Source organism: Hypanus sabinus, chromosome 7 (assembly GCF_030144855.1).
Source record: "Hypanus sabinus isolate sHypSab1 chromosome 7, sHypSab1.hap1, whole genome shotgun sequence".
NCBI classification, from domain to species: domain Eukaryota; kingdom Metazoa; phylum Chordata; class Chondrichthyes; order Myliobatiformes; family Dasyatidae; genus Hypanus; species Hypanus sabinus.
The window spans coordinates 37,093,230-37,111,158 of record NC_082712.1 but is presented as its reverse complement, the minus strand read 5'-3'; the positions used below and the strand labels follow the sequence as shown (position 1 = coordinate 37,111,158).

The following is a 17,929-nucleotide window of genomic DNA, read 5'->3' as shown; positions in this document are numbered from 1 at the left end:
ATTCATATCTGGTCGCATTAGATTACTGTCGCTTTTTCTTCAGAGAGATCAGGCTATTTTGCCAAAAACATCAGATGAAAAAGATGTGGCTTTCCGTGGACTGATTGCTTACTATTGTCCAGGTCACCTGTAAAGGGAAGAGCCCTTGAGGCTTTAATCTTTAGCTCATTACCCTTATCAACCCCTAGAGTAAAACGTAAAGAACCGGCTGTTGCTGACTCCAATATTTAATAGCTATCAGCAGTGTATAGTTTAGTTTAGACTCCAGAAAGCAGCCGCTAGCCTGTCTGATCAAAAGGCGATTTATGCAAAATCAGCTTCCAGTGCAGTTCTTTCCGATGTAGCTCCTGGAAGTAGCATCTTCCTTAAACTACCGTAAATGCCACTTGTCTTAATCAGATATTATGAAGTTGAGTTCACCAGCTATATTATTTATCATATATCGTAACAATGCAAATTGTCAATTTTGTTGGTTAAATTGGTCTCTGAAGTAAAGTCAGGAATCAGTGTATTATCAAATGCAGTGAAATCGAAGGCATTTTTTGCGACATTGCCTTCGGTCTTTAATGAGGTTTGAAGGAGTATCAACAATTTCCTGATATTTAATACATTGCCAAATTCCACCAAAACGGACGGAACTGAAACCTCCAAACACCCGCACCGAATATTTCAGAGTAAATCATTGCAACGACGTCGATCTCCCAAATCACCCTTTAATGTTACTGTTTTAACCCCTGCCAGCTTCGGCCAATTCTTCAGGAGGTTCTTGGCAACGCTCGGGACTGGAGGACGTGATCTGCTGACTTCAGCGCGAGCATCCAGAATTGACGTTACGTAGCGCATGCGTAAGGTCCTTTGGTGGGACGTGAGGAGGCGGGGACTCGGTGACGTCAGGGAGTAGGTTCAAAGATGGCGGCTGGCGGTGTGGTTGCTAAGTACAGCAGCTTGATAGCACTTGCATTTGCCATTTACGAAACGCGAAATAAATTTGCCGAGGGAGTGATATGAGTGCGTGTTGGGCAGTAACGTGATTTATTTGCTTTTTTAGGTCTGTCATGTGAGGCCAGGGTCAATCTTGACTGTGGGGTGCAGAGACTGGTGGGATCTCGGCCTTTAATGTAGATTTCATGGTAAGTGAGAAGAAATAGGATTCTGCGGGGGACACAGCCGTCTTTGGCACCCTCACCATTGTGTTGTGAATCCTAAACGAAAAGAATTGCACGACATGTTGGATGCTCAATAGTTGCAAAAGTCGCAGCGGATAATCATAAAAACAAAATATAGGGAACAACTTAAATACTGGAGAATTAGCAGTTGACAAACTCGTAATGCTAAAACCTGATCCCTGGACAGATCGTTTGCATCAGCTGTTGATTATAAGAAATTAGATGTATTGGCAGTAATTTCACAGAAATCGTTAGATGATTTGAAAACTGCTCCTGTGAGATCTTTATTCGTAAAACGGTAAGGAGCAAAAAGCAAGTCTGATGTCAATGATCGGATGAATTGGTATAAACTTCATAAAGTGGAAATCATGTCTGACAAATCTATTAGGAGTTCATGGTATTGGAGGTAATATATTAGTAAACACAGGAAGCTGAATTCAATGAGAGGGTTATTTTAAGGTTGGCGATCTGTACGCATTGAGTTGCCACACAGATCATTCTTGTACAGTATCCTTATTATCTGTTTCTAATAAATAGTATTAAAAAGGATATTGTATGGAGGTAATTTCATTGAAACCTCAATTCTGAAATCCCTGGATGGAGTGGATGTGGTGACAATGTTTCCATTAATAAAGGAGTCTAGGATCCGAGGGCACAGCCTCAGGATAAAGTGATGTCAATTGAGAACTGAAGTGAGGAGGACTTTATTCAGCTAGAGGATGGTGAATCTGGAATTTGTTGCCATAGAGGCTGTGGGGGCTAGGTCATTCAGTTTATTTAAGCCAATACATTCTTGATTGGTAAGGAAGTTAAGAATTACAGAGAGAAAGTGGGAGAATTGAGTTGAATAAAAAAAAGAGCTATGATTGAATGACTGAGCAAACTCAGTGGGCCAAATGGCCTAATCCGCTCCTATTTTATGAGTTCAAAAAGGTGTTGTCACTCTTTTGGGGTTGTGTTACAGACCTTTCAACTTGCAATAGAAGATAGAGGAATAGAAATGTAGGCAGATTTCAAAGAAATACAATTCTGTACTGTACTGGTGTTCTGTACTGGAAGATTCCAATTTACCAAATATTAACTGGGATTGACTTCACATTAAAGGCTCAGTTGATGGTGGGGAGGGGGGGGGGGGGCTGGGTGGTGCTGAAATTTTTGAGTGTGTCCAGGACAGATTTTTGACACAACATGTAGATGACCAGCAAGAGGTGGGAGTGGATCTTATCTTGGGGAACATAGCTAGAGTTGTCAGAGATCATTTTGGATATGGTGACCACAGCACCATATATTTTAAATCACTGTGGAATATATAGTGATGAGCCAGGAGTAAAGGTCTTGTATTAGGGTAAAGTCAGTTTCATACGGAGGCCCTGACAAAGTTAGAGTAGTACATCTGTGTGTACAGAAGTTGTCAACAGCACAATGGGAAACATTCAAATGAGAAATAAGAGTTTAAAACTTGTAGCAAGCGGTAACCAATGTAAGGAACCCTCGACATTGAGTTACTTTGTAGAAACGGATGCATGTGTAAGATAGGAACTAATGTTATCTGTATAAAATGTTTAGGGGGGTATTTGAGCAGCAGCCAATCGGACATCAGAAGCTTGAGAAGACGTCACTTACTCAGGTTCAGCGATGGAGTAGAAAAGGCAGCAAATCACGGCAGATTGTTGTTTTGAGCAGTGACCAGTTGGACATCGGAGATGTAACTCTCTTAGGTTCACCGATTGAATAGAAAAGGCAGCTACTTGTGGCAGTCGGTGTGTTGAGCAGAGGCTAATTGGTGTTCTGGATTGATTGGCAAGAACAACTTAAAGTAAGGCAGGGGCCATTGGTGCAACCAGCGTTGGAGTGGTCTGAGTTAGAGTGGGGATTTTGAAGCTTTAGCTTTTCGAGGGTTCAGTCAGAGAAGGCAAAAAAGCCTTAGGTAGATTTTTCCTCCCCACAGTTTATTGTTTTTCCTTCTTTATATTTGCTCAGTTAGAAACGTAGGGATGCCAGGCAAAAGAATAACCAGAGAAAGAGTAGGGCTTATTAACAGCAATCTGTTCAGGAGCCAGATGCTATACGTAAAGTAAAAAAATGAATACTTTTGATTGGTATTCAAATAAGAAAGAGACTTTTTAGTTGGAGAATTCAGTGAAAGGATAGTTGAAATCCAAGTGCAGGTCTCCATAAATTGAGATACTCAATACCTTGGTGGACTTAAAGAAGCCCTTATCTCAGGCAGCAAAGGAGGAGAGAGATGGGACTCTGCCTGAGATTTTTATAAGTTTTGGCTGGACCAGATAACGGAAGCATAATATACTGAATATGTAATACAGTAATGTAAATGTCCTTTTTAAACAAAGGTAGCTTGTTAACTATAGAGCTCTGAGCCTAACATCAGACTAAGGACGGTACTGGTGAAAATTCTTTCTTTCTAAATCTTTTTATTAATATTAATAATATGGACAGAATACAGATGATATATTGATAAAGAAATTACCAACATACACATTCCATTACATATGAAAAAAAAATACATAATAGTTACAATATAAATGAGTTTACCAAGACATAAGCCATAAGATATATGTATGGACATAGTAAATCTAAATATTTCATAATGTATAATATAAAAAAAACAAAAAAGAAAGAAAAAAAAGCAAAAAAAAATTTATATAATGCAAAACTAACTAATCTAATCTAATAACTATAGCTAATAAGTAATATAAAAGAAAAAAAAACAAACAAAAGAGAAGGAAAAAAAAAGTGGGCTGTTTATAATATCTCACAAAAATAAGTATTCATCAATGCCGTCACTTCCGGTCCTCTCAAAATACATAAGCTAAAAGCTGGGAAATCAAATGTACTTGGCACAGGGTCATATTACATCATATGAAAATGTTGAATAAATGGTCTCCATAACTTTTCAAATTTAATAGAAGTCTCAAAAGTACCACTTCTAATTTTTTCTAAATTTAAGCATAACATAGTTTGAGAGAACCAATTAAATACAGTGGGAGGATCAATTTCTTTCCAATTCAACAATATAGATCTTCTAGCCATCAAAGTTAGAAATGCAATCATTCGACGGGCTGAAGAAGATAAATGCTGTGAATCTAACATTGGTAAACCAAAAATTGCGGTAATAGGATGAGGTTGTAAATCAATATTCAAAACCGCAGATATAATATCAAAAATATCTTTCCAATATTTCTCCAAAAATGAACACGACCAAAACATGTGAGTTAAAGACGCAATTTCAGAATGACATCTATCACAAATAGGACTTATATGAGAGTAAAAATGAGCTAATTTATCCTTGGACATATGGGCCCTATGTACAACCTTAAATTGTATTAGTGAATGTTTGGCACATAACGATGATGTATTAACTAATTGAAGAATTCTATCCCAATTCTCACTAGAAATACTAAAACTAAGCTCTCTTTCCCAATCCTGTTTAGTCTTATAAAGGGGCTCTGAACGTATCTTCATAATTATATTATAAAGTTTTGAAATAAGCCCTTTTTGAAAAGGGTCTAATTCAAATAAACTCTCCAAAGTATCTGAAGGCACAAAATTTGGAAACGTAGAGAGTACAGAACTTAAAAAATGTCTAATCTGTAAATATCTAAAAAAAAGAAATCTCGGCAAGTTATATCTGTTGGATAATTGTTCAAAAGACATGAAACAATTATCTAAAAATAAATCAGAAAATCTTAGTAATCCCTTAGTTTTCCAAGCTGAATAAGCTTGATCTATAATGGAAGGGTGAAAAAAACAATTAGATACAATAGGACTATTTAAAACGAATTGAGTCAACCCAAAAAATCTCCGAAATTGAAACCATATACGCAATGTATGTTTAACTATCGGGTTGTCAATTCGTTTCGGCAATTTAGAAAGAGCAAAAGGGAGAGAAGTCCCTAAAATAGAACCCAAAGCATAAGCTGATACCGATTTAGTTTCTAAACTCACCCAACAAGGGCCAAAAGATCCACCCCCATCTTTCAACCAGCATAACAAATATCTAATATTAGCTGCCCAATAGTAAAATCTGAAATTAGGTAATGCTAACCCGCCTTCCTTTTTTGTCTTCTGTAAATATGTTTTACCTAACCTGGGATTTTTATACTGCCATATATATGAAGAAATTTTAGAGTCAACATTAGTAAAAAAAGATTTCGGGATAAAAATTGGTATCGCTTGAAAAATATATAAAAACTTAGGTAAAATAACCATCTTAATAGCATTAATCCTGCCTATTAGAGATAGAGACAAAGGTGACCACTTAGTAAACAAACCTTTAATCTGATCAATTAAGGGTAAAAAATTAAATCCAAACAAATCTTTATGGTTCTTTGTGATTTTGATCCCTAAATAAGTAAAAGAGTCATTAACTAATTTAAAGGGTAAATTTCCATAAATTGGGACCCGTTTATTTAATGGAAACAATTCACTTTTATTAAGATTTAACTTATACCCAGAAAACTCACTAAATTGAGCCAATAATGATAAAACTGCTCGAATGGATTTCTCCGGGTTAGAAATGAATAGTAATAAATCATCTGCATACAAAGATAACTTATGAATATCTGTCCCACGATTAATACCCAAAATATCCTGTGATTGTCTGATGGCAATTGCCAAAGGTTCTAAGGCAATGTTAAATAGTAATGGACTAAGAGGACATCCCTGTCTAGTGCCCCGAAATAGGTGAAAAAAGGGAGATCTTTGATTATTGGTAACCACTGAGGCTACTGGAGTATGATAAATCAATTTAATCCATGATATAAATATCGGACTAAAATTAAACTTCTCCAACACATTAAATAAGTAAGGCCATTCAACTCTGTCAAATGCTTTCTCCGCATCTAATGAAATCACGCATTCTGAAGTATCATGTGAGGGAGTATAAACAATATTCAACAATCTCCTAATGTTAAAAAAAGAATAACGATTTTTAATAAAGCCAGTTTGATCATCTGAAATAATTTTGGGTAACTGGTGAAAATTCAAAGAGGATTAATGATTATTTGGAAAGGCAGGGATTGAAGGCCAACATGGTCGATTCAATCTGATGAATTTGATTGAATTCTTTGAAGTGGCACCAAAGTATATGGATGAGGACAGGGAAGTAGATGGTAAACTAGTTAAAAAGGATGGGTCTTTTTCAATTCAAGGCATTTTAGCAAAATGGATCCAAATACTGTTTTGGCTATAAAAGACAGGGCAATATTTGCTGTGGCTAGTGGTGCCTCACAAGGATTAGTGCTGGGACCTTGGATGTTATAACATATATAAATGACTTATTGCATCTTTTTTAAGTGGTGAACTAACTTAAATTAAACCCATCACTTTAATGCAAGTTTGTTTAGGTAAATATTTGCTCATCAGGGTGAGCTGTACTTTGTTGGTTGAGGTAGGGAAGATATTCTATAAATACAAGTGTTATTTTTTTCTAATGAGTGGAAATCAAACATTGTTTTAGGAATAGGTCTTATGTTTAAGAATTAATGGCTGGGAGATGGGCAATGTTAACAATGTTTGCCTCTTGACAATTAGCAGGTGATGCTACAGTAGGGCTAGAAAGCTTGTGAACCCTTTTGAATTTTCTCTGTTTCTGAATAAATGTAATCTAAAGTGTGATCAGATCTGCATGCAAGTCCTAGAACTAGATACGAGGAACCCAATTAAATAAATAACACAAAAACATTATACCTTTTCATTTATTGAGAAAAATGATCCAATATTACATGTATTTGTTGGAAAAAGTATGTGAACTTTTGCTTTCAGTAACTGGTGTGCTGCAATAGCTTCAACAAGACGTTTTCAGTAACTTGATCAGTCTTGCACATCAGCTTGGAGGAATTTTAGGCCATTCATTCTTACAAAACTGCTTGAACTCTGGGATGTTAGTGGGCTTCCTTGCATGAACTGCTTGCTTCAGGTCCTTCCACAACATTTCTATAGGATTAAGGTCAGCACTTTAACTCGGCCATTCCAAAATGTGAAAAGTCTGTTGCTTTAACTATTCTTTGGTAGACTGACGTTTGTTTAGGGTCGTTGTCTTGCTGCATGATTGGCTTTCTTTTGAGCTTCAGTTCATGGATGGATACCCTGACATTTTCCTATAGAATTTTCTGGTTCAATTCAGAATTCATAGTTGCATCAATGAGTTAGCGAAGTAGGCCCATACCATGACACTGCCACAACTATGTTTCACAGATGGGATGAGGTTTTTTATGCTGGAATGCAGTGTTTGCTTTTCACCAAACATAACGCTTCTCATTTAAGCCAAGAAGTTCTATTTTGTACTCATCTGTCCACAGAACATTCGTACAACAGCCTTATCGTTTATCCACATGGTCTTTAGAAGGGCAGCAATGTTATTGGAGAGTAGTGGCTTTCTCCTTGCAATTCTGTCAAGCTTTCTATTGTTGTTCAGTATTTGGCTGATGATAGATTCATGAACACTGATATTAGCCAATTTAAGAAAGACCTGTAGCTCCTTGGATGTTACCTTGGGGTCTTAGTGACCTGGAATATTACGTCTTGCTCAAGTAGTGTTTAGTCGACTATGCCTGGGGAGAGTAACAAATTTCCACCATTTGTACACCATCTGCCTGACTGTGGATTGGTGGTGCTCAAGCTCTTTAGAAATGGTTTTGTATCCTTTTCCAGCATGGTAAGTATTACAACTTTTTTTTCATCCTCAGAAATCTCCTTTGATCGAGGCATGGCACGCTTCCAAAAATCTATATGGTGAAGATCAGACTTGATAGTGAAGACCTAGGTTTGTGTTTTTTAAATAGGGCAGGGCCTCCCACACCCACACCTGATTGTCATCCCATTGATTGAAACACCTGAGTTTAGTTTCAACTTTAAATAAACTGATAATCCTAGCAGTTCACATACATTTTCCAACAAATACATGTAACATTGGATCATTTTTTCAATAAATAAGTGAACAATTATAATTTTTGTGTTATTTAATTGGGTTCTCTTTATCTAATTTTAGGACACCTGAAGATCTGATCACATTGTAGGTCATATTTATATAGAAATAGGATAACTTCTAAAGAGTTCACATATCTTCTAGTACCCAGTGTAAGACCAATCTCTGGATAAGAATTTAGCCATCTGTCACTGAAATGAGGAAGTTTCTTTTGGGCAGAGATTGATGAATTATCAAATACAAGGCAGTTGATACACAGTTGTTGCACATGTTCAAAATATTTCTGTTTTTAGATTCAGGGATATGGGGACTACATGGAAAAATAGTTTAAAATCAATGATGATTTCATTTGGATAGTGGAGATAACTTGGGTTTTATGTCCTGATGCTATGTATTCTTAATGGACTATGTTTATTTTTCTAACTCAATTCTAATTATGTTTGATTAAAAAAAACACTATAGGGATACTATATGAAGTATGGAAATTAAGACATTGCCATACTTAAAAAAAAAGATGCTCTGCTCTGTTCTGATGCAGATTAACACTTAAAGATGGCAACGACAGATGGAGATCTGCAATTGGATTGTAACTCTGAGTTGCGTGATCTAAGACAGAAAGTCATAAACCTGGAGGAAGAATTAACTGACTGTAAAAATCAGCTTTTGGCCTTACAGAAAGAGCTAAATCATACTGAGGTCCTATACAATGATGCAAAATGTTGCAATGAAGAGCTTTACAAACAGGTAAACTTAATATTATCTAAAGATACTTAAGCCACAAGCCTTAAGTTTACAGAAGCACATTAGATAATAAAATCTTAAAATTAAAACTATTATTTTATAATTTGAATAAAGTATTCAAAATATGTTAATCATGTGCCTTATGGATAGAAATGTCACATTGTAATTATTGAATTTGAATCTGATGATTACTACAGACTTTCATTTTGCTATGTTTACATAATTCAATTTTTAATGCAAAGAATTATTGAGTTAAAACCTAAGATTCCTTGATATTACTTAGTTGCTTGAATCTCATGTATGGTGGTTGAAAAGTTAATGTTAATGGCGTTTAGGAGTTCATTAGGTGTTTATGTTCGCATTTTAATTACAAAAACTTTGTTTGGGTGCACGTTTCATTATCTATGTACATAATTCCATATTCTTTGAAGATCCAGGAAGATGGCAAGAAAGAAATTCCAGTTGAGAAGAAGGACATGGGAGTTGTTATATGGTTTATGTTGAGATATAATCTGGTGGCTATGTGGAAGGTTGTGGAAATGTGGCTATACTGGTAGCAATTTTGTTTGACAGTTATGGAAGCATAGTTACAGCTTTATGACGCAGGAACAAATATATAGTCATGCACAGAAGTACAAGGAGGAAGATGGGACAACCAGAAGAGGAGATTGCAGGTCCCTCAAGGATTAGAAAATTAGGAGGGCTGGAATATGGTAACTTGAAAAGACTGTTTGGTTTTATCTTGGGGAGAGAAAGTAAAGAAGTATTGATGAAGTATCCACGAGAAAATGTGCAATGCTGGAAATTCAAGCAACACACGCAAAATGCTGGTGGAACGCAGCAGGCCAGGAATCATCTACAGGAAGGAGTACTGTCAACGTTTCGGGCTGAGACCCTTCGTCAGGACTAACTGAAAGAAAAGATAGTAAGAGATTTGAGAGGGGAGGAGGAAATCTGAAATGATAGGAGAAGACAGGAGGGCGAGGGATAAAGCTAAGATCTGGAAAGGTGATTGGCAAAAGGGATACACAGCTGGAGAAGAGAAAGGATCATGGGACGGGAGGCCGAGGGAGAAAGAAAGGGGGAGGAGAGCACCAGAGGGAGATGGACAGCAGGCAAGGAGTGATTGTGAGAGGGGCAGAGAGAGAAAAAAAAGGGGGGATTAATAAATAAATAGGGATAGGGTAAGAAGGCGAGGAGGGGCATTAACAGAAGTTAGAGAAATCAATGTTCATGCCATCAGGTTAGAGGCTACCCAGACGGAATATAATGTGTTGTTCCTCCAACCTGAGTGTGGCTCCATCTTGACAGTAAAGGAGACCATGGATAGACATATCAGAATGGGAATGGGATGTGGAATTAAAATGTGTGGCCACTGGGAGATCTTGCTTTCTCTGGCATACAGAGCGTAGGTGTTCAGCGAAACGGTCTCTCAGTCTGCTTCGGGTCTCACCAATATAGAAGGCCATACAGGGAGCACCGGACGCAGTATACTATACCAGCCGACTCACAGCTGACTCACTCCCTCACCTGGGAGGACTGTCTGGGGCCCTGAATGGTGGTGAGGGAAGAAGTGTAAGGGTAGGTGTAGCACTTGTTCCACCTACAAGGACAAGTGCCAGGAGGGAGATCGATGAGTGGGATGGGAGGGGACGAATGAACAAGGGAGTCACAGAGGGAGTGATCCTGAGGAAAGCAGAAGGGTGGGGGGGGGGGAAGATGTGCTTGGTAGTGCGATCCCGTTGGAGGTGGCAGAAGTTACGGAGTATTATAGGTTGGACCCAGAGGCTGGTGGGGTGGTAGGTGAGGACAAGGGGAACCCTATCCCGAGTGGGGTGGTGGGAGGATGGGGTGAGATCAGATGTGCGTGGAATGGGAGAGATGCATTTGAGAGCAAAGTTGATGGTGGAGGAAGGGAAGCCCCTTTCTTTAAAAAAGGAAGACATCTCCTTTGTCCTGGAATGAAAAGCCTCATCCTGTATAATTTATTTTCAAGGACAGATAGGTTAAAGAAAACAGATAAAATAGTTTTTAAAGAAAACCATTGGCTTGGTTTGATTTTTGATTTTCTTTTGCATCAGTAGACTTTGTGTACTGGGTCTTAGTTGATCGGTTGAGATTTCTCTGCTGATTGACAGTGAAGAAGCATGATGACACATGATGATCTTAACCAAATCATTTTTTAAAGCAGACATAACCATCACCTGATTGATGAACTTGAAGTGTGGTGCTGCACAACAAAAGGAACGTAAAGATATTTTTAGTGGTGTGTGAAAAAAGTTATGAAGTTTGATGGAGGTATACAGTCCAAATTCAGTGCTACTGGTCTTTGAAAGAAGTAACTGAGGTTTGAAAGATGGGCTATAGTGTGGTTTTTAATGCAGGGAGATCAGATCAATAGACTGCAGGAGTGTTTGGTTCCCTTGTATACTTGCATCAACAAAGGGAAGGACAGAATAATATTCATTAAAATACTAATGAATTTTAATGCAGGACATAAGAGTTTTTGTTTTTAGGATGGGAGTTACAAACAAGGATTTATAAAGAAGATACAGGTCACTCCCTTATTTATGGAATTCACAAATTACTTCCCAAAAATCTGAAATACAGAACACGTTCTTACAAAATGTAATGAGAAAAAGTAAATACCATTTTTTCAACTAACATTTCTTGATATATGAGCTGATGACACAGACAGCATCATGAGAAATCATGATCTGGACTATTTTCCTAGATTGCTCACCTGTTAAATCCCTGTTAAACAGGGGTCACCTGCAGTCATTAATCCAATAAACAAGTCAAAATAAGCTTCTTTGTTAAGAAAGTACTTGGGATTTTGAATTTGCTATTTTGTAGAGGGGAAAAAAATTGAATAAAAGGTTATGCTGATTAAATAACGTTAAAAATGGGTGCATGATCATGCAGTGGCATAAATAAGTTTTATTTGAAGTCTCTCTCAATCAAATCAATTTAATTCCACATTTATGTTAAATATGATATTACCAATTGTTATTTATTATTGTAATTTGAAAGTCATTAATATGTTTCACATTTTGTTTATGTATTTATAGGTTAACGATCTTAGTGAAAAACTCCATGAAAGAAAAAAGAAAGAAAGTAATAAAACTGATGTTGAAATTCAGACAGATCTTTGCTTTACACATGAGAACAGAGGTATATCTTAAAATTAGGCTGATGGGATATAAATTTGGCAAATAATGAGCTGCTGGGAGCAACTTTGCATTTGGATCCTACTTTGACTTTTTTGTGATGGAGAGAAAATACTCTACTTGTAGAAGTTCTGGAGATTATTTGTAGCATTAGTTAGAAGTTGCTTCTAAAAGTGAATAAAAGATTTGGCACTTGTCAAAAATCCAAATGGTTTTGTAATATTAGTACTTGGCACCAAAAATTATGACACAAAGTATTTGATAAAATAATTTGAATAAAATAGACATTGCAAAAATTAAGTGCCTAAATCTTAATACTTTGTCTCTAGACTTTCAGAAAGAAGATCTTGATTTTCATTACCATCTGAGAAGTGATCAAAATGATGCGTGGCAAGTATCAGGGCCTTTAGAGGATTCCACTTCGGTGTTAGCTCAGTCTCAAACACAACCACAGACAGACTGCTCGCAGTTCTCAGAAACTGTTCAGACAGATAGTTATCAGTGCACCGATTACCCTGATGAATCAGCACCACCAGATGGATCTGGAGACCATAAGAATGTGGATGAAACTACAGGGGTAGGTATTGTCTGTAATGAGTGTAGAGCATTGTGTTAAAATATCATTAGGTGTTTTTAAATGTATAGGTTTAATGAAATGTCTCTGAAGTGTATTTTCAGCAATACTACATGAAATTACTGTGTGAGAGTACAGATCAAATAGAATAGATATTTGAACAATGCAGAGTTTCTGGCTATTATAAATTAAGTTATTAAAACCATTTGATAAATATTTAACCAAATTGATCAAAAAAACTAAAGTAATTACAAGAACAGGGAAAGAATGAAATATCATAATTTTTTGCCAATGAACCTATGACATTTTGAAAGCCCCCTTAGGTCAGGAGCAATTGGGGTTAGAGAATGGCAGCAATATTATTTTTTCATGTACAAAACATTTAAAATGGATATTATTCATAATTGTTAATAATTCTATACAGAGGGAGTTGCTAGTCTGTTAAAGAGTATTGAGAAAAATCATGAAATCAGAATGTCGATTCTGAATTAGAAGTCATGGGCTTGTCCTACTTCAGAAATGAGCATGTGTGATAAACTAACACATTTAGTGTTTTAGGAGAGTTATGCTATTGAAATCGCCGTCGTTTTGAATATAGTAGTAGTGTGCAAACTTTTCAAGGAAAGGGCCAGATGGACAATTGAATAATTTTGGGGCCATTCTTATCTAAATAATTTTAGTTTTGTGTATGATGGCACAAAGTATTAGTTTCTCCTCACTTTACTATCTAACTACAAATAACTAGTGATCTCCTTATTAAAAATACTCAATTCTGTCAGGAACTTTAAAAGTTAAAAAAAAATTGGAGAAAGTTTCAAAAAAAAAGCTTGAATTTTTTTGTGCTGGAGATTAAATCAAAGTTATGAATTGAAATTACTTTTATTTAATAATCAATATTTATAAAGAATACAGTTAATTTATAAAGAATAAACATTCATTCATTACATCATTACTGCACATAATCCCAGGTCTGCCTAGAGTCAGAATCTATCACCCTTCCTCCCTAGCCAGGAATTCTAATGTTTATGGTTTAGTCTTTGGCAGCTGTTCCCTCACAGTTTAAACATAACCAGAGGATTTTTCCAACGTATGCATATTGCATGCATCAAGTAAAGGATCAATGATTATTTTTTGAGGGTTACCATGTGTGTAGTGGATAGTAAAGTGGCTGCTGATACACTGACATGGAATATAAATGTAGAGAATCAATATATTATATGAATAGGCAAGTCCATCTGGTGCATAAAGTAGTAACTTTTTATTGATGAGGACCCAATACCACAAAAGCTGGCCTTGTTTGTATGGAGTTTCCCAACCTGGGGTCCATGGACTCTTCAAGTAGTGGTAGGGGTCCATGGCTTAAAAAGAGTTGGGAACTCCTGTTAGCATTTGAAGAAGAACTAGATTTTGAACCATAGATGAAGTTACTTGAGAACTTTGATTGGAGAAATGTGCAGCAATTATCGAGCTGTATTGAAGGCTAGGAAAATGATCCTAATAAGCCAGGCATATGTGATAGGCTGTACATTATATACCATGAGCGTAAAAGAGCAATTTAAAGTATTCATATAAAAGCCGATATAGGATCTAGTTATGTAAAATTCAGCAATTTTGAGTTTTAATAAAGCTTCAAGGAGATACAATTTTAAGGTGACTGCAGAAATGTTTAGGGTGGATGTCAGAGGTAAGCTCTTTACCCAGAGTGGTGGGAGTGTGGGATACCCTGCCAGGGATAGTGGTAGAGGCAGATACATTGGGAGAATTTAAGAAACTGTTAGGCCTCTGGACGATAGAAAAATGTAGGGTTATGTACGAGGGAGGGGTTAGATTGATTTTAGAGTAGGTTAAAAGATTGGCACAACATCGTGAGTGGAAGGGCCTGTACTGTGCTGTAATGTTCCATTTTCCATATACATATTTTTAATAAGAGTTAGCATCCCTTTGATTCATCTGCCCCATTTCTGCAAACTCCCTGAATACAACATCAATAAAATATCTGGAAGAACTCTACTTAAAGCAGTAAAATAAAATTCTGATAAACCAGGGTGGCTGGGATTTTGCTGGTGTCAGACTAGCAAGACTATTGAGAGTTATTCTTCATAATATATGACCTGGACCTATTGTCTATTGTCTAATATCCTATTATTAAGATTTAATACCGTATTGTTTATATATTTTTTGTTAACCCATTAAAGTGAGCTTCAAAGGAGTGCAGGAACAGGATGCTGGTGAGCTACAAGGAAATGTTGGAATTGACCTACCCGTTTCAGAGGAATGCAAGGAAAGGGGTGTTTTAAGTTTCAGATTGTGGGAACAAGGGTGTTTGAATTTCAGGGGCGAGTGAGCATAGGGACATTAGTGATTTTCAGGGCAGTGAGGGAAACAATCGCTGCTGTCAAAATATTGGGTTTGCTAAATAGTCAGATAGTTGATTATCAGCGGTTTACCGTATTTGAGCTATTGAAGTATACAGCATGTACAGAGTAAATGGTTGCATTTCTAGTGGAATGCTAGTTGAATCATTTGTATAGTTAAAAAAATATTTCCACGTACATTGCCTTTGCCTAGATGTCACTAACAGACTGTGACAGGTACTCTTTTTGTATATATTGTCTACTCTTGGATAGGTTGTCCTCTCTTCAAAGGCCTCTGATTCCACCTTATCCCACAGAAGTCTCTCAACTGTCTTTTCTGTCTTCAGTGAACTTAGTTGTCTCAAAATTATCCTCTTGCTTAAAATTTTGCTCCGAGTCTCCGATTCCATCGAGTCTGCTCCACCATTCAATCATAGCTGATCCATTCCAGCCATGGCCCCAGCCCCATTTTGCCAAACTCCATTCATTTTCCCAGGATTGATAACTAAATCTTTAATGGCTTAAGTCTTGTCTTCTGGAATTCTCTCTCTAAATCCCTGTGTTTCTCCATTTCCCTGTTGATCAGAGGTGATTTTTTTAGGACAGGGTTTGTATCAATCCTATTTTAATTTTGTAAGTTGTTGCTACAGTAGTGAGTGAAACTGTATTCCAAAATACAATCATTCCTAATGTTAAAAGTATGTAAAACACTTTGTACATTAATTTAAATTATTTAATCTTTCTTTTCAAGGACTCAAAGAATATATCTCTGGCAGAGAGTTTACGTGTTACTGCAGAAGCTGCTATGTCACAGACGGGCTTCATGTACGATGGGAGTAGTGGGTTGTATTATGATTACAGTACTGGGTTCTACTATGATTCGGTAATTTGAATTGCTTTCTCTTATACTTATGAATTTTATTAAATTAAGTTCACTTCCATTTTTTGACAAATTAATATTTAAGTAACTAAATTATTAATGTGTTTTAATGGCGACAGCCATATTAAAAACCTAAAGATATCAGGTATTTTAAATAATCTGGATAATTTTGGTCACTCTACAGTTTAAAGAAATAATACATGGATTAGAAGTTTCAGTTATAGTTGGGTCTCTTATTAAAACGCCATCCACTGAAATTGAGAACGTTGTAAATCTGCCCTCTGAATTCTTGAGGGGTTGACAAAGAGTTGTGAAATTAGAAGCCTTAGATGGAGGAGATCTTTTGTTTTTTTCTGTTACTAAGTTTGTAGAACATATTTATTCATTGATTGATTGTTTGACTGACATAGTGCAGAGCAGACACTTCTGATCCTTCAAGCCATGCCCAGAAAACCCTGATTTAACCCTGGCCTAATCACGGGACAATGACCAATTAATCTACCACCAGAACATCTTTGGACTGTGGGTGGAAACTGGAACAATGGAAACTGAATTGTTCACAGTAGGTCAGAAGCAATTAGATTACATAAGGAGCAAAACATGAAAAGCAGGAAGTGATTGTTCTGATAGACATGATGAGGCAAAGAGCCTGCTGAAATTTTCATCATTTAACTTTTAAACTGATCGTGTGGAGATACAATTTCACATGAGTGAAAACAGTTTCTTCTTCCACAAATTTCTTCTTCCCTTTATTTTGAATAGTTCTTAAATCTATTGTAGCTGATTATAGTAAATTTATAAACTATGTCTTTTCAAATATGCTTGCTATCTAAATTAAAAATCTGAAAATTTTTAAAGCATTCTTAAACTTCTCTAATGGTTTTTCGCCAATTAACAAGTTGTGCAATATAGATCAGGAGAACAATAGGATGTACAGTGGATTCCCATTTATTGGGACACATTAGGAACAGCAAGTTTTGGCCCAATTAAGCAGCTGCCTAAATTAGCCGAAGTTTCATGGAAATAGTTAAAAATGTATAAAAATCAAACTACTGTTTCACTGAGTAACACATTATGTATTTACTGCTGGTTGTCTGTTGTATCTGATGATGACAGGAAATCTGTGTGTGAGAGCTTTTAAAGTGGAAATGCCATTCCACTGGGGCAATTCCACATTCTCAACCTCAGAATCCTGGGTCCAGTGATACTGGGTTCTTCGTTGGTTGCAGTAGATGATCATGACTTCTGCCTTGTCATACTGTTCGCTCTCCACAGACCATTGCAAAAATGCCTTCCTAACTGTTGGAACTCACTGTAGATCTGACTTTGCATGCTAGGACAGACACGTCCCTATCTCTCCGGGGTATAAGGCCCACCAGCTACTTGCACCTGGTTTAACCTGTCTTTCAAAGCAGTGTACTTGGGGTATGCTGGCTGCTGCAATCAAACAGCTACTTGGAGCCGAAGGAGAGGGTTGAGTTTATACAGCCATATTCTCTTGATTTACTGTAAAAGAACAAAATCAGTGCAGACACTTAGCGTAAATAATGGACTACCTTCGTATAATTTTCGATAATTGCATTCTCCAAATTATCATTTATATTGTAAAATTCAGGATGATTGCTTTTACCTTCAAATTCTTTAAAGTCCTTATAGAGGATGTGCTGGAGCTTTTGGAAAGCAACAAGTTGGATAAGTCACCAGTACCGAACAAGATACACTCCAGGCTACTGTGGGAGGCAAGGGAGGAGATTGCTAAGCTTCTGGCGATGATCTTTGCATCATCAATGGGGACGGGAGAGGTTCCAGAAGATTGGAGGGTTTCAGGTGTTGTTCCCTTATTCAAGAAAGGGAGTAGAGATAGCCCAGGAAATTATAGACCAGTGAGCCTTACTTCAATGGTTGGTAAGTTGATGGAGAAGATCCTGAGAGGCGGGTTTATGAACATTTGGAGAGGCATAATATGATTAGGAGTAGTCAGCATGGCTTTGTCAAGGGCAGGCTGTGCCTTTACGAGCCTGATTGAGTTTTTTGAGGATGTGACTAAACGCATTGATGAAGGTAGATGTAGTAGGTATGGATTTTAGCAAGGCATTTG

General features: G+C 36.8%; 1 protein-coding gene across 3 annotated transcripts in view; it reads left to right on the top strand.

The window, feature by feature from the left end:
- Positions 1 to 860: 860 nt before the first annotated feature.
- The window catches only part of aggf1 (angiogenic factor with G patch and FHA domains 1), a 74,239-nt gene continuing 57,170 nt past the window's right edge, over positions 861 to 17,929 (top strand). The window contains exons 1-6 of one of the 3 annotated variants that reach the window (XM_059974496.1): positions 861 to 935; positions 1,049 to 1,130; positions 8,651 to 8,856; positions 11,925 to 12,027; positions 12,353 to 12,600; positions 15,703 to 15,834. In XM_059974496.1, the coding sequence (XP_059830479.1) occupies positions 8,665 to 8,856; positions 11,925 to 12,027; positions 12,353 to 12,600; positions 15,703 to 15,834 (675 nt within the window). In that variant the 5' untranslated portion in view covers positions 861 to 935; positions 1,049 to 1,130; positions 8,651 to 8,664. Of the gene's footprint in view, positions 1,131 to 8,650; positions 8,857 to 11,924; positions 12,028 to 12,352; positions 12,601 to 15,702; positions 15,835 to 17,929 lie in introns of all 3 variants that reach the window. The other 2 variants (XM_059974497.1, XM_059974498.1) reach the window with 2 other exon arrangements.